This window comes from Phyllopteryx taeniolatus, chromosome 17 (genome assembly GCF_024500385.1).
Source record: "Phyllopteryx taeniolatus isolate TA_2022b chromosome 17, UOR_Ptae_1.2, whole genome shotgun sequence".
NCBI classification, from domain to species: domain Eukaryota; kingdom Metazoa; phylum Chordata; class Actinopteri; order Syngnathiformes; family Syngnathidae; genus Phyllopteryx; species Phyllopteryx taeniolatus.
The window spans coordinates 9,376,922-9,399,031 of record NC_084518.1 but is presented as its reverse complement, the minus strand read 5'-3'; the positions used below and the strand labels follow the sequence as shown (position 1 = coordinate 9,399,031).

Sequence of the window (22,110 nt, the reverse complement as noted above, 5' to 3'; positions counted from 1 at the left end):
GGAGTTTGACAGTCTGGTTCGCTGAGGTGCAGTCGTTCGTGTAGAGAGAGAAGAGCAGCGGAGAGAGGACACAACCTTGGGGCGCCCCAGTGCTGATGCTGCGTGTGGATGAGGTGGCCTCCCCCAGCCTGACCTGCTGTGTCCTGCCCGTCAGAAAGCTGTAAATCCACTGGCAGATGGCAGGTGAGACGCTGAGCTGGAGAAGCTTGGAGGAAAGGAGTTCAGGGATGATGGTGTTGAACGCTGAGCTGAATTCCACGAACAGGATCCTCGCGTAGGTCCCTGCACTCTCGAGGTGTTCTAGGATGAAGTGCAGTCCCATGTTGACTGCATCATCCGCAGACCTGTTCGCTTGGTAGGCAAACTGCAGGGGGTCCAGCAGGGGACCTGTGACACTCTTGAGGTGGTCCAGCACAAGACGTTCAAAGGACTTCATGACCACAGATGTCAAAGCGACAGGCCTGTAGTCATTCAGACCCGAGATTGCAGGTTTCTTGGGGACTGGAATGATGGTGGAGCGTTTGAAACAGGATGGAACTTCGCGCAGTTCCAGAGATCTATTGAGTGAAGACTGGAGCGAGCTGGTCCGCACAGACTTTGAGGCAGGATGGGGACACATGGGCCGGGCCTGCCGCTTTGTTAATCTTTTGTTGTTTGAAGATGCGTCTCACATCCTGTTCATGGATGTTTAACGGAGAAGTCAGAGGTGTGATTGTGGTTGGGGGTGCGGCCGAATGGGTGTGTGGTGTGAAACTGTCCTTTTCAAATCTGCAGTAGAAGGTATTCAAGTCGTTGGCTAGTGTGCTATTGTTGTCAGCTTGGGGGGATCGTCGCTTGTAATTAGTCAGCGATTGGAATGCATGCCAGACTGATTTAGAGTCGTTTACGCTAAACTGTTTTTCCAACTTTGCTGCATAGTTCCTCTTTGCAATGTTAATTTCTTTAGTCAGCTGGTTTCTTGCTCGATTATACAGGACCCTGTCCCCGCTCTGATATGCGTCCTCCTTAGCTTGGCGAAGCTGCTTAAGTTTAGCAGTGAACCACGGCTTGTTGTTGTTGAATGTGCGAGATGATTTTGTTGGTACACACACATCTTCACAGAAACTGATATAGGATGTAACAGTGTTCGTATATTCATCCAGGCTGCCAGCTGAATTTTCAGCTGAGTACCTCGGGGGGAGAAACTGAGCGGATTTGCGAAAGTTGGTGACAAAAAGTCCGGAGTAGCCTCCTTGATGGTTAGCAGGTCTCCCCTTGTGTAAGTGACCTTTGGAGACCTTACACGACTGTGTAAGGTCTCCAAAGACGGACGAAAGACACAAAAACAATACAAGAGCGCGCGTTACGGAGGCGACCACACTGGTAGGCGCCATCTTGGATATCCTGCGCTATGGAGAATCCCGAGCAAATTTTTACAACGGAAGTGTGGGGTGAGGGGAAGTGTGGGGTGATAACTGGATGAAGCCTGTGTTGGAGGTGTCACATGGAAGATCCTTTGTGTTTATCTGTCCTGGTTGTGGGTACTATATTCTTATCAGAATCATCTTTATTTGCCAAGTATGTCCAAAAAACACACAAGGAATTTGTCTCCGGTAGTTGGAGCCGCTCTAGTACGACAACAGTCAGTCAATTGACAGAGAACACTTTTGAGACATAAAGACATTGAGAAACACAGTCACTGAGCAATAAAGGGTTGTTAGTTATCTGGTAATGCCGGTAAAATGTAAAAAAAAATTTTGACAATTGTGTGAAAAGATGCAGAGTCCTCTAGCACTTTGAATGATTAATACAGCAATAGTCCGGTGCAATGACCATTGTGCAAAGGGCGCCGAGACTTCAAGGAGTGTATGCAAGTCACGCAATCATCTGGGACAGTGTTGATTGTGAAAATATTGCAGATACTACTCAGTCAGTGTGAAAGTGGGGCAGATGCTACTCTGGTATGAGTGGCCAGTATTGGTCAACAACAGATATGCACGTAGTGCAGCATGGCGAGACTACTACAGTGAGTGCACGAGTATGTATAATTGGCTCGACAGAAATGTGACAACAAACTCAAGACAAAAAAATTGGCAGCATGTTTCAATGAAATTGTAGGTTCGCTGTTTCAGAAGTTGATTGCAAGAGGGAAGAAGCTGTTGGAATGTCTGGTAGTTCTAGTTTGCATTGATCAGTAGCGCCTCACTGAGGGAAGGAGCTGGAAGAGCTGGTGACCGGGATGTGCAGAGTCCGAGAGGATTTTGCACGCTCTTGTCTTAGTTCTGGCAGCGTGCAAGTCCTCAAGTGTGGGTAGAGGGGTACGACAATCTTTTCAGCAGTTTTGATTGTCTGTTGCAGTCGGAGTTTGTCCTTTTTTCTCGCAGCACCAAACCAGACTGTGATGGAAGAACACAGGACTGATTCGATAACCGCTGTCGAACTGCCTCTACAGCTCCTGTGGCTGTGCTTCCTCAGAAACCGCAGGAAGTACATCCTCTGCTGGGCCTTTTTGAGGACGGAGTTGATGTTGATTGCCCACTTCAGGTCCTGAGAAACTGTAATTCCCAGGAACTTGAAGGTCTCGACGGTTGACACAAGGCAGCTGGACAACGTGAGGGGCAGCTGTGGCGAAGGATGCCTCCTGAAGTCCATTATCATCTCTACAATCTTGAGCGTGTTCAGCTCCAGGTTGTGTCGGCCGCACCACAGCTCCAGCCGCTCCACATCCTGTCGATATACAGACTCGTCACAGTCTTTGATGAGGCTGATAACAGTGGTGTCATCTGCAAACTTCAGGAGTTTGACAGCTGGGTGCGTTGAGGTGCAGTCGTTCGTGTAGAGAGAAGAGCAGCGGAGAAAGGACACAACCTTGGGGTGCCCCAGTGCTGATGCTGCTTGTGGATGAGGTGGTCTCCCCCAGCCTCACCTGCTGTCTCCTGCCCGTCATAAATCTGTAAATCCACTGGCAGATGGCAGGCGAGACGCTGAGTTGGAGAAGCTTGGGGGAAAGGAGTTCAGGGATGATGGTGTTGAATGCTGAGCTGAAGTCCACGAACAGGATCCTTGCACTGTCGAGGTGTTCAAGGATGAAGTGCAGTCCCATGTTGACTGCATCATCCGCGGACCTGTTTGCTCGGTAGGCAAACTGCAGGGGGTCGCTCTTGGGGTGGTCCAGCACAAGACGTTAAAAAATGAAAATGTCCTTTTCAAATCTGCAGTAGAAGGTATTCAAGTCGTTAGATAGTGTGCTATTGTTCTCAGCTTGGGGGGATCGACGCTTGTAATTTGTCAGCGATTGGAATGCATGCCAGACTGATTTAGAGTCGTTAGCGCTAAGCTGTTTTTCCAACTTTGCTGCATAGTTTCTCTTTGCAATGTTAATTTCTTTAGTCAGCTGGTTTCTAGCTATTATACAGGGCCCTGTCCCCGCTCTGATATCCGCCTTCCTTAGTTCGGCGAAGTTGCTTAAGTTTGGCAGTGAACCACGGCTTGTTGTTATTGAATGTGCGAAATGACTTTGTTGGTACACACACATCTTCACAGAAACTAATGTAGGCTGTGACAGAATGTGTCCGTATATTCATCCAGGCTGCTAGCTGAATTTTCAAAGACACTCCAGTATGTGCAGTCTAAACAGCTTTGAAGTTCTATCTTTGCATCATTGGTCCACTTTTTCACTGTTTTCACTGAAGGCATTTAAGTTCTTACCTGTATGTCGGTATTAAGTATGTATGTATGTATGTTCTGCATTTAAGTTCTTGCCTGTATGTCGGTATTGAGTGAATTAAGCAGTGATCAGACGAACCCAGTGCTGCACGAGGTTTGGCATGGTATGTGCTATTTAGCGTAGTATAGCAGTGGTCTAAAATGTTATTTTCCCTGGTGGGACTGTCGATGTGCTGCTTGTATTTAGGGAGTTCGTGGTTGAGCAGCATACATGATGAGCCTGACATTTTTTAGCAGTGCTTATTTTTCGGACTACATTTTTGGAATCACTGATTCAGTGAGGATGGTTTGAGATAGAATATCTAAGCTTTGACTGCCAAAGGAATACACATTAGTAGAGATAGAATATCTAAGTTTGACTGCCAAAGGAATACACATTAGTAGTTTGACTCAGCATTAACATGCTCAAATAGCACCTGCACATGGGAGCCTTCCTAGTGTATATAAGAGGTGACTTACTGTATTAAACTTAAAGACTTAGGTCATCCACTTCATTCATACACTATTATCTGGCATAATTCAAACCTTTCACTGTTATTTTGATTATCAAAACTGTGTGACCATTTTAAGTGCTATGTAAGCACACACTCAACCTATTTGGAAGCCTAATAATGTTGTTAAATCTTCCAGTTGATCAATTAAGCAATGAATATCGTAGTGGTCACAGGACCACTAATCTGCTGTTAGCCAGCAACCTCTCAATGGCTGGAGCCTGTTGGGTTGCATCGCTTGCATGTTTTCTTATGCTACATTGGAGCACCTTGCCTTCCACCCAACATGCCTGTCTGTTTGGTGTAGCTGGATAAAAATAATCTCTGCATGTTGCAGATTGTATTTTGTTGGAAAAGGAATAAAGAAGAAGAAGAAGAAGAAGAATCATCTTTTATTGTCATGAACATGCATGCATGCACACGAAATTTGTTCTCTGCATTTAACCCATCACAGTGAACACATACACATGTTAGTGGAACACACTGGAGCAGGGGGCAGCTGAAGCGCCCGGGGAGCATTTCGGGGTATCAGTGTCTTGCTCAAGGACACCACAGCCGTGAGTCCGGGGGATGTTGGCAGATGGTCCAGTCGGGGTTTTGAACCTAGGTCCCCCACGGTGGCAGGCGATGATCTTAACCATTGGGCCACGGCTGCCCAAACTGGATTGTGGGCATCACAGTGGACAAGTGGTTAGCACATCAGCCTCATGGTACTAACATACATGCAAATCAGTCGCCTTTTGGCGAAATTCGCCGTTTTGAACTCAAAACAGGCAATTTGCGTGAATCTTATAGATCCGATGCGTTTTTCCTGGGTCTGGGAGGTCTCTGTCGCTGTCGTCATCGGCTGTTTCGTACTTCTTGAACGCTGGCAGCTAGCGGTAGCGATACTTTTACTATGTTACAATGATCTAAATGTCTCTTGCTATTTTTATTACTTGCTTATTTATCAACGATTTTGTGTGCGAGACTCCGACATCCGCATTGGGTGCTATTTGCGGCAATCTAATTTAAGCGCTAGTGACGTTTAAGTCTAGTTCACCAACCTCGTACGACGTCTTCTATTGGGCTTCCCGGGCATAGGTATTAATTAACACTAGATAAGCCAGCCCGGCTGATCGTCGTGCCTAGGTGTCCACCATTTCATGCCTTTGGTGTTTGCATATCTGTACTAAGTTTGGGGGTTTGAATCCAAGCTCTGTCCTTCCAGTGTGGAGTTTGCATGTTTTCGCTGTACCTGTGTGGGTTTACTCTGGGTACTCTGGTTTCCTACCACATTCCAAAAACATGCAATTGCAGAGGCTAATTGAAGACTCTAAATTAGATCTTTAGTTGTGAATGTAAGTGTTAAGAATGGTTTTCTAAATGTGGCCTGTGATTGACTGGTGACCAGTTCAAGGTCAAATGTGATCCAATATTTAATTCTATCTTTGCAAAGATCATAATGCTCAGTTTTGATTGACACCATCAGATACAAGTACACAACTCACTGTTTTCATTGGTTTCAAACTGCGCATACCAAGCAGTGTACCTGATGTTTTGGCTACCTAATAATAATATCGCTAAAATATTTAATAAATTAAAAGGGAAGAATGTCAATTTTTTTCTCTGTGGGGGCCTTGCTTGAAAACGTTAGGACACCCCTGTTGTAAAGGGAGACAATTTGTTACCGTTCTTGTCTTGAACTCATTAAACTGTGCAGGGGCATATGCTGAGAGGCTTTGGAGTATTTCCAAGAGTCTCATTTGAAAGCCACTTATCTTAGATTTCAAGTACTGCTTCTGGCAAAGTCTTAAATATAGTGCAGGGCTTTAAATGTTTAAGGTCAGGTAAATGTCCAATTAGAGGAATTTTGTTGCACTGAAGCCCTGCAGCACCCTGGGGTCTCGGCGAGGGTTAGAGCTGCTGTGCAAGGTGATCCACGCTGAAATGCACTTCTGTGTTGGTCTGTCACAGCAGATCAGCTCCCGTTGTATGGCCACGCTGCTCCGCTGTCTGAAGGTATTCTGTCAGCTGGATGAATCTGACACATGCACTCAGCTCAAGGACCGTCACAGCTCAAGTGGTGTGGCGCCGTTAAAGACGCGATTAGTGGAGTAGCTAGAGCCACGGCACCTCTGTACCGCAGTGTGAGCATCCTGAGGTACTGCGGTTCATACCATTTTTTTTGTTTCACTTCACTCAGTCAGCCACATCAGTATTTGTACTCCGATGGATAAACTTATCTCAGATGACCATTTTTAGTAATATTTAACATTTCTAATCGTCTGAAAAGTTATCAATGAAGCTGTAGCGATTATGTATGAAATACGAATTGTAATTAATTTAGGATAAAGTAATAAGTCGGGAGCGACGTTTGCGTTACTTCCGGTTTATCGTAAGTTTAATTTAATTGTTAAAAATCAAAGTAATGTGTCAAAGGGCACCACGTCAAATTTTTCAAGTTTAACTTTAGGCGAAATGACGACAAACCTTTTTAAAGCAGTCTCATGATCTCATGTAGGTTGCTACACTCTACGACATTTTGAGTCCTAGGTTACAGAGGTTTACTTAAATTCAGAACACACACAAAATATGACCACGAGTGGAATTTTATCGTATATTTAATGAAACACAAAATTACAACTACAAACTGCAACAAGAAAATAGCACTAAGGGTAAACGAAAGAGAAAATAAGGCGTCCGAAAATGGAAATTAGGACATCGTGTGTGGTCACTGGGTTAAATTAAATGAGCGTGTTGAGCTTTTCATGCGTTGAGTCAGAGCGAGAGAAGGCAAAGTTGGTATTTTGTATGAAGCTAGTAATTTCCCCACAATTATTACGCACTGATGTTGTACATCATAGTAAGGATTGCAGTGTCGACTCACGAACGCTGATCAGCTGGTCTTTGGGGTGGTCTTCCTCCAGATCTCAGGCGGAAACAAGGGAGGTTTGGTTGAAGAAAAAACAGATGCACAAAACTAAAAAGAAGTAGGAAAGGAAAGTTGTTGTCCCATTTGGGATGCCCTCATAACTTCCCTGCTAAAGGAATACACATTAGTAGTTTGACTAATAGCACCTGCACATAGGAGCCTTCGTAGTGTATATAAGAGTTGATGTACTGTATTAAACTTAAAGACTTAGGTCATCCACTTCATTCATAGTTGTTGTCCCATTTGGGATGCGCTCATAACTTCCCTGCCGGTTGACCTGGTGGCGAGCCGAGCTCCGGCCCTCAGAGACTTGTAGGATCCGTCCGGGATGCCGGCAGTTGCTCGTTGAGGCCCCGCCGACCGATCGTGGCTAGGGAAAGCGATCGCAGCCGCATGGTCCTAGGTGAGGGACCAGACAAAGCACGGCTCAAAGACCCCTTAAGATGAGGACAAAAAATGGACTTAGGTTTCCCTTGCCCAGACGCGGGTCACGGGGGCCACCCTCTGGAGCCAGGCCTGGAGGTGGGGCTCGAAGGCGAGCGCCTGGTGGCCTGCAGCCATGTGGCCCAGCCGGGCACAGCCGAAAGGGTAACGTGGGTCCCCCTTCCCATGGGCTCACCACCTGTGGGAGGGGCCATAGGGGTCGGGAGCAGTGCAAGCTGGGCGGTGACTGAAGGCGGGGACCTTGGCGATCCGATCTCCAGCTTCAGAAGCTGGCTCTCGGGACATGGAATGTCACCTCTCTGGCAGGGAAGGAGCCCGAGTTGGTGTGTGAGGTCGAAAGGTTCCGACTAGATATAGTCGGACTCACTTCCACACACAGCTTTGGCTCTGGTACCAGTCTTCTCGAGAGGGGTTGGACTCTCATCTACTCTGGAGTTGCCCACGGTGAAAGGCGCCGAGCAGGTGTGGGTATACTTTTTGCTCCCCGGCTTGGCGCCTGTACATTGGGGTTCACCCTCGTGGACGAGAGGTTAGCCTCCCTCCGCCTTTTGGAGTCCTTGGAGGGGGTGCTGGAGACCGCTCCCGCTGGGGACTCCATCATTCTGCTGGGAGACTTCAATGCTCACGTGGGCAATGACAGTGAGACCTGGAAGGGCGTGATTGGGAGGAACGGCCCCCCTGATCATAACCCGAGTGGTGTTCTGTTATTGGACTTCTGTGCTCATCATGGATTGTCCATAACGAACACCATGTTCAAGCATAAGGGTGTCCACACGTGCACTTGCCACCAGGACACCCTAGGTCGCAGTTCGATGATCGACTTTGTGGTCATGTCATCGGCCGCATGTCTTGGACACTCTGGTGAAGAGAAGGGCGGAGCTGTCAACTGATCACAAGCTGGTGGTGAGTTGGCTCCGATGGTGGTGGAAGATGCCGGTCCGACGTGGCAGGCCCAAACGTATTGTGAGGGTCTGCTGGGAACGTCTGGCGGAATCCCCTGTCAGAAGGAGTTTCAACTTAAACCTCTGACAGAACTTTGCTCATGTTCCGGGGGAGCCGGGGGACATCGAGTCCGAGTGGACCATGTTCCGCGCTTCCATTGCTGAGGCGGCCGACCGGAGCTTTGGCCGGAAGGTGGACCAGTTGGTGGACACCAATGGTGAGGGATGGCGTCAAGCTGAAGAAGGAGTCCTATCGGGCCTTTTTGGCCTGTGGGACTCCTGAGGCAGCTGATGGATACCAGCTGGCCAAGCGGAATGCAGCCTTGGTGGTCGCTGAATCAAAAACTCGGGCATGGGAGGAGTTCGTTAAAGCCATGGAGAAAGACTTCCGGACGACTTAGAGGAATTTCTGGTCCACCATCCGGCGTCTCAGGAGGGGGAAGCAGTGCACCATCAACACTGTGTATAGTGGGGATGGGGCTCTGCTGACCTCGACTCGGGATGTTGTGAGCCGGTGGGGAGAATACTTCAAAGACGTCCTCAATTCCACCGACACGCCTTCCCATGAGGGAGCAGAGTCTGGGTTCTCTGAGGCAGGCTCTCCTATCTCTGGGGTTGAGGTCACCGAGGTGGTTAAAAAGCTCCTCGGGGGCAAAGCCCCGGGGGCGGATGAGATTCGCCCGGAGTTCCTCAAGGCTGTCCTGGTTGACACACCTCTGCGAGATCGCGTAGACATCGGGGACAGTGCCTCTGGATTGGCAGACTGGGGTGGTGGTAGAAAGGGGACCGGAGGGTGTGTTCCAACTACAGGGGGATCACACTCCTCAGCCACCATGCTAAGGTCTATTCAGGGGTGCTGGAGAGGAGGGTCGGTCGGGAAGTTGAATCTCAAACTCAGGAGGAGCAGTGTGGTTTTTGTCCTGGCCGTCGAACAGTGGACCAGCTCTACACCCTTGGCAGGGTCCTCAAGGGTGCATGGGAGTTCGCCCAACCAGTCTACATGTGTTTTGTGGACTTGGAGAAGGCGTTCGACCGTGTCTCTCGGGGGGTCCTGTGAGGGGTGCTTCGGGAGTATGGGGTACCGAACCCCCTGATACGGGCTGTTCGGTCCCTGTACGACCGGAGTCAGAGTTTGGTCCGCATATCCGGCAGTAAGTCAGACTCGTTTCCGGTGAGGGTTGAATTCCGCCAAGGCTGCCCTTTGTCACCAATTCTGTTCATAACTTTTATGGACAGAATTTCTAGGCGCAGCCGAGGCGTAGAGGGGGTCCGGTTTGGTGGCCTCAGTATTGAATCTCTGATTTTTGCAGATGATGTGGTTCTGTTGGCTTCATCAAGCCGTGACCTCAAACTCTCACTGGAGCAGTTCGCAGTTGAGTGTGAAGCGGCTGGGATGAGAATCAGCACCTCAAATTCTGAGACCATGGTCCTCAGTCGGAAAAGGGTGACGTGCCCTCTCCAGGTCGGGGATGAGATCCTGCCCCAAGTGGAGGAGTTCAAGTATCTTGGGGTCTTGTTCACGAGTGAGGGAGGTATGGAATGGGAGATCGACAGGCGAATCGGTGCAGCGTCTGCAGTGATGCAGACTTTGTATCGATCCGTTGTGGTAAAGAAGGAGCTAAGCCGAAAGGCGAAGCTCTCGATTTACGGATCGATCTACGTGGGTCGTGACCGAAAGAACGAGATCCCGGATACAAGCGGCCAAAATGAGTTTCCTCCGCTCTCCCTTAGAGAGAGGGTGAGAAGCTCGATCATCCGGGAGGATTTCAGAGTAGAGCCGCTGCTCCTCCACTATCGAGAGGAGCCAGATGAGGTGGCTGGGGCATCTGATTTGGATGCCTCCCGGACGCCCCCCTGGTGAGGTGTTCCGGGCATGTCCCACCGGGAGGAGACCCCAGGGACGACCCAGGACACACTGGAGAGACTACATCCTTTGGCTGGCCCCCGGAAGAGATGGATGAAGTGGCTGGGGAGAGGGAAGTCTGGGCGTCCCTGCTCAAGCTACTGCCCCCGCGACCCGACCTCAGATAAGCGGTAGAAAATGGATGGATGGATGGATGGGCATTATGCTTGTTCTATGTAACATGAGGTTAACTGTTGGCTTTCACACAGCACGCCTCCAGGAAGCAGTGGGTTGACTGAGGAGGTGTGAAGGATAGTTGTACAGGGCTTTTATATAAAATCAGCCATTCTGGTCTGATTCTATGAAAGGATGTATTTTATTTATTGCAAGATCTCAGAAGCTCTAGGCACAAGGCTTAAAATTGAACCTGACAATGTGAAGTTTACATTTGTGTGAAAACACAGGTAAATGATTACTCAATCTAAAAGAAAACCCTGACTCAAAATGTTTTGTATTTTATTATCCAAACAGAGCTGTATTTGTTGTTCCATAGCTTCCCACTCATTTATAATTAGAATGTCACAGAAGAGTTCAGACCTGCACCAAGACTGAACATTTGTCATTTTTCTTTCCTATTCTCTCCCAGATATAATTGTTTTTGGCCCTTGCCATGTTGCCACCGCAATGTTTTATGGAAACTGGATTGGTAGTTTTCTAATTATGCCAGAAACAAAACTGCACTTGGCAAAGCTAATAATACTTATCTTGTGGTACAGTATTTCTTACAAGAAGTAATTTTATGTAGGTTTAATGTTCTAAATTGTTTGTTGTAAAGTTTTCACAGCAGTATCTCCACCATGTTGGTGGAGTGTGTTTGCGGCAGAACTCGACTATTTATTTATTTATTTATTTATGGGTGTGTCGCCATCCCACGACACAAACAACAACATCCCACGCCCCAATTAATTGCAGGGTGCGCAGTCCGCTCAAAGCAACTATGCATGACACGTTGCCTCACCTAATGTGTTGGTTCAGTCCTCTCTTTGCCAACTTTGTTTCAATTAAACAAATAAATGGTCTTACCAGGTTCAGTTTTGTTATTGTCAATGTCTTATTCAAGACATTACGTGGGTTGCTAAACTATTATTGACACATCCATGGGTGAAAACAAATGAGTTATTCATTAAAAAGCCATTCAAACTTTTAAAAATGCTTGCTTTGCCTTCCATCCCCTACAGGAGGCTTTCTGGAGAGGCACAGCTCTTTCTCCCATACCGTATATTATTATTTCCATTTTCAAATGGCAAACAAAAAGAAGTGTAAGTCAAGTGAAAAGTGTCTGATTATTTTATTTGTTGTTTAATCGAATACAAAAAAAATAAGAAATGGGAAAAACTGGCCATGGGACAATTGGATTTTGAATATTTAATTGGTCACATTTATGTGACCTGAAGTTTTAGTAACGAGCATTAATAAAGATATGTTAGCCACAATTAGTCCGGACCACAACCATGATCCATCAAATGATCCAGCGCCCATATTATATTAAGGATGACACGTGTTTGAAGTGGTATTGAAATCTGCTTCTTGCATTATGTCTGAAATGGAAGCTAACTTATTTCTCCCCAGTGACTTTACTGCGTGGGCTAATTTTGACTTGATCACTTGTGTAGGCACCGCTCTGGTCCAAAAAGGTTGCTCAAGCTTCAATGAAGCAAGCATGTGATCTCTGAGATTCATCCGAAGCGGTTTCTGCTTTAGATTCACTGCAAATCTTTGCTACTTTCGCTTCTAGTATTTCTGGCTAGGAGGTGCGAGTGGGGCGGGGATTGGCTGGCTTCTACCCAAATGCATGCTGGGATTGTGTTCCTCTTTATTTTAAGCCTTCCCTGTAGACGTCCTGTTTTTTCTTCTTCCTTTCCTCCCCACTTTGCCTCAGCTTTGTGCGTCTCGACATCTCGTCTGTTTGTGCATGTTCGCGTGAGCACATTGTGGCTCTCTGCTTTTGTAGTCCTCAGTTGACTGAGTGTATGTCAAATGACTAGGTTTTTTTCACATCCTTTATGACACCTCTAAATGAGACCATAGTTTTCATCTACCTGGCCTGCTTACACAACGTGTAAGACAGCCAATGAGTCAGTGATTGGCTGATCCCATCACACTTACCTCCTCTGATGGTTGGCGTCAAGGCTAATTAGCCCTCTTTTTTCGCTTCAGGGGGCATCACTCACGACACCTTTCAGAAGGAGCTGATGTGCTTTGACCCAGATACAGACAAATGGACACAGAAGGCGCCCATGACCACAGTGCGCGGCCTCCACTGCATGTGCACGGTCGGCGACCGCCTCTACGTGATTGGCGGGAACCACTTCCGGGGCACGAGCGACTACGACGATGTGCTCAGCTGCGAGTACTACTCCCCGGCCCTTGACTTATGGACTCCTATCGCCGCCATGTTGCGAGGCCAGAGCGACGTGGGCGTGGCCGTGTTTGAGAACAAGATCTACGTGGTGGGCGGATACTCATGGAACAATCGCTGCATGGTGGAAATAGTTCAGAAGTATGACCCCGAGAAAGACGAGTGGCACAAAGTGTTTGATTTGCCCGAGTCGCTTGGTGGGATTCGAGCCTGCACACTTACAGTGTTCCCCCCTGAAGATATCTCAGGCTCGCCGTCCAGAGAGTCGCCTCTTTCAGCACCTTGATGAGTGATGGGGGGAGCCCTATTTTGGTCACACCCCCGTAACCCCATAACTCCCCAACAAACACATATAGACATTGTTTGCACTTCCTCTTCAGACTAAGTCTGTACTGCGTCCCTCTGTCCTACATTTGTGGAGAAGCCCCTCAAGGTCCTCGAGTGGTGAAAACGACATACCGTTACAGTAATGGCAACCGATTTCCACCTTGATGTTGCACACTAAGTTTATATTGTGTTAGGAAGTACCTTGACTTGAAAGGGACTTTGCAAATCAACTTTTCTACCTGATTTTGCTGCAGAGGGTTACCAGGACAAGCTCAGGCCTCAGATCAGGCCCGTCTAAAACAGCTCTCCTTCGGTTTTACTTCTTTCCTGCGATTGCTACGAAACTGTTAACAAAGTTGTGTTTTCTAAATTTAATAAACATGGTTTTCAAAGTAAGTATTAAACGTTCATGGTATCATTACTTTGAGGGTTTGCTCAGACATTGAGATTCTGTACTGTGATTGATTGGAAAGATTCCCAGTGACATCTTTCAGCTGCAGATTGTTTATTGCCGGTGTTACCTGGAAACTGACCGGTGTTACCTGGAAACTCTCGCTTCCTGCTGGCACAGTGACAGACGGCATCGTCCCCCACAGTTTACCCACCTGCTCCCAGCCAATTAAATCCTTAATCGCAACATATGGTGTTCGAGACAAGCACTTCACGCTGTTACCAGGAACAAAAGGTTTGTGTAATTATCAGGTGAGTTCGGTCCGCAGCATTATATCCTCATTATACTCTCATTACAGCACATTACTGTCCTGCCTCTGATTCCCCTTGATTTGGGGCCTGTTGTGCTCAGTATTATTTTCCATATTATTAGCTACACCCGGACCACAGGTGTCGAACTCAGGGATTCGGTCTGCTGCTGATATCACTTTGTGGCTCACTAAAATAAATAGTGTCTGTTTCAAGTTTTTTTGCTAAATTCTTTTGCTCTTTTCATTTTGGCAGAAAATCTGTACAAAATTTGCAGTTTTAATTCACTTTTAACAGATAAATTGTCTTTTTCCACGTAATCATTACCATAAACAGAATAGATATATAATTTGCGTGCCACAATTTTTCAAGACTAACACTAACACTTTAATTTGTTAACAAATTGCAGACAATTGTATGTGTAATAATATGATGTCACCATAAACCCCAATTCCAGTGAAGTTGGAATATTGTGTAAAACGTAAATCAAAACAGTATACAGTAATTTGCCAATCCTTTTCACGCTATATTCAATTGAATACACTAAAAAGACACGATGTTTAATGTTCAAACTGGTAAACTTTTTTTTTTTTGCAAATATTTACTCATTTTGAGTTTGATGCCTACAACCTTGATCCTCGCCCCATCCTTGCTTGTGAACAACAATGCCGAGGCCCATATAAGAAACTGCCACTGCCCTCACTCCTATCCTGCCTGCATGTGTGTGGTCTGCTTCTCTGTGGGAAAGCATACAGCAGTGTAATTTTTTTTCATTGGGATTATAGTAAATAGAATAAAATTCTAACCATTGGAATAAGGTGATTTAGTCTGTCTTTTGGTCTGTCTCTAGTAATGCACGCACACTAACTACTCAAATAACTACTCTTTTCATTTTAAACTAGCTGAACTGGAACAGTTCTCAGTCACAGTGTGCAGAGTTCCTCTGAATCCCAAAGTTTGTGTAAGCCAGTGTCAATACTGCATGATGGCGCCTGTCTTTTAATGAACAATGCATCCTCGAGAGAAGGATGAGAACTAGAGCAAAAAAAAAAAAAAAAAGACGTCCTCCCTCACCACATCCTACTTTCATCATCTTGGCTACCTTTGTTTCATCACCACTGGTGGGTTGTGTGCGTCTACATCTTAGCACATATGAGTGGCCATGTCTTTATTGCAGCCAGGAACTGACCCAGATTGTCCAGGCTGCAGGGTATGTTTACATCCAAGCACCCTGATGACATTGCCAGTCAGGAGGCATATCTCAGCAGCAGCGGTGAGGAGGGGGAGGGGGAGGATGATGGCGGCAGCCCTTACTGTAACTAAAGCTCCGATCCGCCCCCTCACCGTGATGAAACACTGCGCAGAGATGCAGCTCCTCGTTGTCTTCAGTTCTGACTGCATGCACAATGGTGTTAATAGCTATTGATCCCAGCGGATGGCGGACGACCAAACTATTCTGACGTTACTCCCGTTGTATAATCGTCTTTCTTTTATGCACTGAATCAAAAGCTGCATCCCATTATTAAAGCCCACATGCTTCAGAAAGGTCAACATGTCTTTATTAATCCTCTTTAATGAATATTCATAGGTCAAGTTTTTTGCTCCACTGTGGCTCCCGGTCTCCTGGGAATGTGTTCTGAATAATCCGGCCCTCATTCATCTCTACTTCCAACACCACCCGGATTGCAGCGTGTGCGTGCGTGTGCGTGCGTGCGCGTGCGTATGATGATGCCAGAGGTGGTAACGATAATTGGGATTTGTTTTTCTTCAGCATCTGGCCATGTCACAGGCCGAGATTAAATTTTTTACGCATTGCTGGAGCATCTCCTCACTGATTACGGATAATACTTTTCATGCATCTTTGCAGTACAATAAATAAATTATAGATCTTGTGTTCATGATGTGTTATTACAGCTATGTTTGCTTTCTGACGCCATCCAGATTATTTCCACTTTATTGGCCCTGCGGTCTTCTTCAACTCGATGCATCCCAACATACCTGTCAATCAAGTAAGTAGTCATTTGCAGACTTGAAATAGTGAGATTTCCCTTTTGACGCTCTGAAATTGGGGCCTGTAAGAACAGCTGCTCTGCTCAGGGATCTCACAAGGTTAAATACAGCTCTGACTTTGTGTCCCTGCAGGTTTACCACACTGTTAAAGATCCAAATGGCAGCACCTGCTGTCCTTCAACTAAATGAGGCATAGTGCATTTAAATAGTCTACATCATCATTAAAGTATGTAAACACATTATTTGGCTTTTGTTTTCAGATTTAAGCTAATAAGGAACCCAGGGCTGCAAAGTCTACATTTGAAATACAGGGGGTGCAAAAGTAGGAACAGTAATCCCTCGTTTGTCGCGGTGTTAGGTTCCGGCCCACCCCCGCAATAGGTGAACTCTTCTCAGTATTCACCACATTTTTTATTTATTTATACATATTTTAAACCTGTATGAACCTCCCCAGACTCTTATTAATATTACCCACAGTCCTATTAACCTCTATCATATATTATAAACACTTTCTATATTCCTAAACACATTTTAAACTCAAACATAAATAATGTGCAGTAGTACATTATGTACATTTTATTCCTTGTAATAGTTGTTTTATTATTTATTTATTTTTGTTTTAGGCTACAAAGCATTTATTTTACCACAAAAAAAATACAGCATACACTCAAAATCGCACAATATAGTGAATTATGTGCGAGGAGTATACAAAAAAATCCACAATGCACTGAATCTGCAATAGGTGAATCATGATATAGGGAACATTGTATACAGTTGTATACCAAGTTCTTCATTATTTACATTATTTTGGCTACCACGATCACCGGACCTCGCCCGAAAGGATTTATTATTTTGAGATGTTGTCAGTGATTCCTTAAGATAAGAGTTAGATTTTTTGTGTGACCACGCTTGGAACTCAAAACACTCAAATCAAATTTCCCCATCGAAATGAACGGAAATGCTATTTATCTGTTCCAGCCTCCTGAAAAGCCCAACATTTTTGTAATGTGTTTTTTAAAAAGAAGAATCGTACTCTATAAGATTATTCTTTATTAAAACATACGGTATAGTTAAGTAAAATGTAAAAAGTTAAACAATCTTTACACATTTTTGCTTCAATGGACGTTGTGGTGCAGACACCTTGTCCATGGAGGGCACTATAATAAAGACAATGGGTATACTGTACATGGTGCCAGTTAAAACTCCTCAGTTAAACCACGGTAATATTAGTTGTTGTTTGCAGAGGATAAAGAATATATGCCTAGGAGTATTGTTATATTATCTGGCTACATGTGTTGATCGACTGTTTGTGTGATTCCTCAGACTGTCTCTGGTGTTTTGCATTGTTTGTTCGTATTAAGCAAAACAGAATTATCTTGCTTGGAAGTCAAAGCAAAATATCGGATGAATGCTCACCAGTACTGTACTGAACTATATGCTCATATCTCGGAAAACCTTAAGTCGGGTCACTTTTACCTCAAGGCACCACTGTATCCAAGCATGTCAAGAAATTGATGACAATAAAGACCTCAGTATTTAAAATTTGCTTGAGTGTAGTAACTAGACTAAAGGAATCTGTGAATGCTAAAGGCCAGAAATTTTAGCACAAAAGAGATTTTACCTGAGGTCATCTGTCTTATTGTAACTGTGACTTAATAAAGTTATATTGTTTTTTTGTCATAAGTATATCTAATATATACCTATATATCTATAAGTTTTCACCCCTCTGTGTATCATTGTCAGTCACATTCACAATAATACTATTGCGTGTCAATAAACAGCTAATATATTTCTGCTCATTTTGTATCCAGCCTAATAACAGCACAATAGCTAAAAGCATTGGGCATCAATCTAGAACAAAAGGTGCAATTTATTTGGTAGATTTAAAATATTATACCTCTTAATTTCGTCATACTTATTTTTATCCCTGAGGGGAAATTCAATTTATGTCAATCAAAGGTGAGATCATTGACAGAAAAGCAGTGATTTGGCAATGCCATTACATCATTTTTTACTTTTATCTCATTACTGCTTATAACCACGAGGAAGCGTATTTGAGATTAGACTAGACTATTGTTTTTGTTATACTCATTATTATGCTCATCCAACATCGGAGACATTATTTACATGTTACAGCCGAATAATAGTTAAAGAAAAAGTATAGAGAACAGCATTAGTGACCTCTGCCTGACGTCATGCCACAATTAATTGCAAGTTGGTGCCTTTACATAGCTGCAATTACATTTACTATAACTATCATGCTGCACTAGATGTCGTATGATTTGTATAATATTGACATGTAGATCAAATGCGTGTCATTTGAGCGCCTTTGCTTTGAGTGTGAATGAATGCCGACCCCTTGAGGTCACATCTGATTGCTTGTGTGGGACAGTTTTGATCGATAGCTCAGGCTCTTGCATATATGTGGCCCGTTGTACAATGGCAGGTTGCCGTGGTTACCTGAATTCTTGCGCACATGAAATGAAAAAGCACTTGACGGCATACTCTTACAGAGCACACTGCTGTCCTTTTTTTTTTGTTTTTGTCCTGTGCGGCTGTCAAGCAGAATGGAAAATCTCTATCCCTTTTATGCTGGAACAGTTTTACTGTGTCACATTGGAGTTTTTAAGCTTTCGCTGTGGTATTATAATTGAGGTTTATTGAGAACCAGACTTGATCAGTCGAACAGGACAAAGTTTCTAGAAGGGAGAGAGAGAAAGACAAAAGACAAAGCACTAATTGTAAACAGGATGAGAGAAGTAAATTACATTATCTACAACAATAAAACATTAAATATGAGTGTTGCATGGGGCTGTAGTGCTACACCCTGTGAGGGAAGTACAGGACAAGATAGAACAGGACAAGGACAGGAAGAAGCATGCAGGACAAGGGTCGTGAACCCGGCTGTACAACTGAAGTGTGGTGGCATTAATTATGTAAATTATAAAAGTCTACAGGACGATAGTGTAAGTGAGGGGATACACTAGCGATTTGCATATTCATGAGTTATTTGTTGCAGTAAGTGCGTGACTCCAAACCCAGTGAAAGAATCCTAGTGGTGTGTCCCTGTGGATACATGTGTAGCGATTATGTATGAAATAAGAATTGTAATTAATTTAGGAGAAAGTAATAAGCTGGGAGCGACATTTGCGATACTTTTGGTTTATCATTTTAAATTACAGCGTTATAAATCAAGATATTTGATATATATGAGGGGCACCACGTCACTTTTTACAAGTTTAACTTTAGGCGAAATGACGACAAACCTTTTTAATCAGTCTCATAATCTGGAGGTTGCTACACTCTACGATATTTTGAGTCCAAGGTTACAGAGGTTTACTTAAATTCAGAACACACAAAATATGACCACGAGTGGAATTTTATGCTATATTTAATGAAACACACAACTACAACTACAAACTGCAACAAGGAAAATAACACTAAGGGTAAACGAAAGAGAAAATAAGGCGTACGAAAATGGAAATTAGGACATCGTGTGTGGTCGCTGGGCTAAACTAAATGAGCTTGTGAGTGTTTAATGCGTTGATTCAGAGCGAGAGAAGGCAAAGTTGGGATTTCATATGAAGCTAGTAATTTCCCCACAATTATTACGCACAGATGTTGTACATCATAGTAAGGATTGCAGTGTCGACTCACGAACGGTGATCAGCTGGTCTTTGGTGGTGGTCTTCCTTTGGAAGCGGCTCCGGAAGCAAGGCGACAGATTATCCTATCCTTCCCTCTCCTGTCCTGCCCCATCCTGTATATTTGCCACTTGCCACATTGATTCCACACAGGGTGTAACACTAGCTTCCAAGTCGTCATACAGATAAAATCCAACTTTTTTGTCTCGTTATTTTTTGTCATATAACTTTAATTATATGCTTCTTTTTTATTTGGTTTGATCTTTTGTTCTATTGTTATTTCTCTCTGTCATCCCCTCTCAAACCCTGTGGTGTCCGACTGCATTTCCTAAATATCCATGTCATTACAAACAACAGAGGGAGTACATCATGAATGAAAAGGCATAGCTAGCCATAATACAATTTGACTTGCCGAATGGAGAATGTAAAAAAAACCCAACACAAATGTACCGTATATACTTATTAGTATTTGTATTATTATTATTGAACATATACTGTTGTAATTCCGCTGTTGTTACTTAGTTATTCTCACATCATTAGTATTTATAAGGCAGCACGGTAGTCGATTGGTTAGCACTTCTGCCTCACAGTTTTGAGGACCTGGGTTCAAATCTGGCCTCGCCTGTGTGGAGTTTGCATGTTCTACCCGTGCCTGTGTGGGTTTTCTCCAGGTACTCTGGTTTCCTCCCACATCCCAAAACCATGCGTGGTAGGTTCATTGAGTACACTAAATTGCCCGTAGGTGTGAATGAGAGTGTGAATGGTTGTTTGCTTATCTATCTGTGCCCTGCGATTAGCTGGTGACCAGTTCAGGGTGTGCCTCGCCTCTCACCAAGAGTCAGGTGGGATAGGCTCCAGCACAACCATAAAACTAGTGAGGATGAGCAGTACGGCAGATTGATGGATGGGTGAGAAACAGGGTTTCCTTGGTTTGAGTGACACATTCCTTGATGGCTGAAAACAAAAAAATATGAAAAATAGAAGACTTACCTTAGGTCTGCCCATGGCCAGCGGAATCAGATTAAAGATATAATTTCTGCTGAGTCATGTAGCTCACATTGTTTCCTCTTTCTCTAGATGACTAAAATGATTTCAGTAACAGGATTGTGTGTCTTTTAAATTACAATTTAAAATTTGGCATCTGTAGGTTGTTTGTTTTTCTATGTGCCCTGCGATTGGTTGGCGACCAGTTTCGGGTGTACGCTGCACGAAGACAGCTGGGATGGGCTCCAGCGTGCCCGCAACCCTAGTGAGGATAAGCGGTACGGAAAATGGGTGGGTGGATGGATAGTATTTATAAACCCTTCATTAAATTACCTGAACTGTAAAGTGATGCAGATGGGTTTAAATCGGTGCCAGTACAAAGTACGATGCACTTTGGAACTGCCGTGTTTTATGAAGTACATTGATTCTAATCTTTTACTGATGTATCTCTCTCAGCAACACTGTAATTGATAATTGCATACATTGCGTTTGTTGTACCAAAACAGCTAGATATCTGTTACAAAAACTCAAGATTTACACAAACTTGACACTCTTGAGTCGTGATTTTTAGATGCATGTGTCCATTAAAAGGTAATTATTTTTCAAAACGTGGCTTCAAAATGTTTCAAATGTAATACACTACTCAAATGTATTTAATTTTTTTTGCAAAACTATAATCAAAATTATGTATTATGTAAATGATGTATATGTGCCCTGCGATTGGCTGGCGACCAGTTGTGGACAAGCGGTACGGAAATTGGATGGATGAATATTTCACCATGTGTAGTGAATCTGTATGAGTTTCACTTTTTGAATTGAACTACTGAAATTAATTATCTACCATATTCTTATTGAGATGCAAATATATATCCCAAATTTTAAATTTCATTTGTTAGAATGCACTAGATTATGCTAAAGTTTTCAAGATCATTGGGAATGGTACAAAAAAAGAGAGTTTCCTCAAATTATTCAGGAAGAAATAATATTCAAAATGTATAAAAACACCAACACCTTACAGTTGACTACCACTTTTTGGTATGATTTCCAGCCAGAAAATAAAGACACCCATTCAACGTACGTTACGTACCCAAATTCACTTCAGTTCAAAATACTGCCAGGTTATGAGAAATGTGAGATTAATTGACTAATGGATATATTTAATAATGCAACCAGCAGAGAGCAGCAAAGATCTGACACTAGTAGATAGTGAATAATGGTAGACAAAGCATGCAACCTCCTCGCCGAATGTTTCTAATGGAGAACACTTGGGTTCACAGCTATTATTGCAACAATCAAAAATGAACATGTGCTAAACTTTAGTCCACAGATTACAAACACATGAAGAAAAGCCACTTGCGTCAACATGAGTCACCACATCGCAGATAAACCAGGAACTTGGTGTACACGCAAACGCAAAGTAGCTTCTTGTGAGCCCAAATTTAGCAAATGCGCAGTTTTGTCTGTGACAGGTTCTCGCTGCTGGGTACAAGAGTCACCTTTCTGATGAATGGGTGACTCAACATGACTCCTGGGTGACAAGTTGATACTCGGCAGATGCGGACCATGTTGCAAAATGTATCCAAGTTCATGGAAATAGTCACAAGCCGTAATCTGCTTTTTCACTCGCGTAAAATGCTGGAAATAACAAACAGTTCACAAGAAAATGTGCTGGTTCTCATCTAATCTACA

General features: G+C 44.2%; 1 protein-coding gene across 7 annotated transcripts in view; it reads left to right on the top strand.

Moving 5' to 3' along the window:
• klhl13 (kelch-like family member 13) overlaps positions 1–13,480 on the top strand; it is an 81,368-nt gene extending 67,888 nt beyond the window's left edge. For 6 of the 7 annotated variants that reach the window (XM_061750831.1, XM_061750826.1, XM_061750832.1 and 3 more), the window contains one exon: positions 12,556–13,480. In XM_061750831.1, coding sequence (XP_061606815.1) covers positions 12,556–13,043 — 488 coding nt within the window. In that variant the 3' untranslated portion in view covers positions 13,044–13,480. The other variant, XM_061750833.1, reaches the window with a different exon arrangement.
• The last annotated feature ends 8,630 nt before the right edge of the window (positions 13,481–22,110 follow it).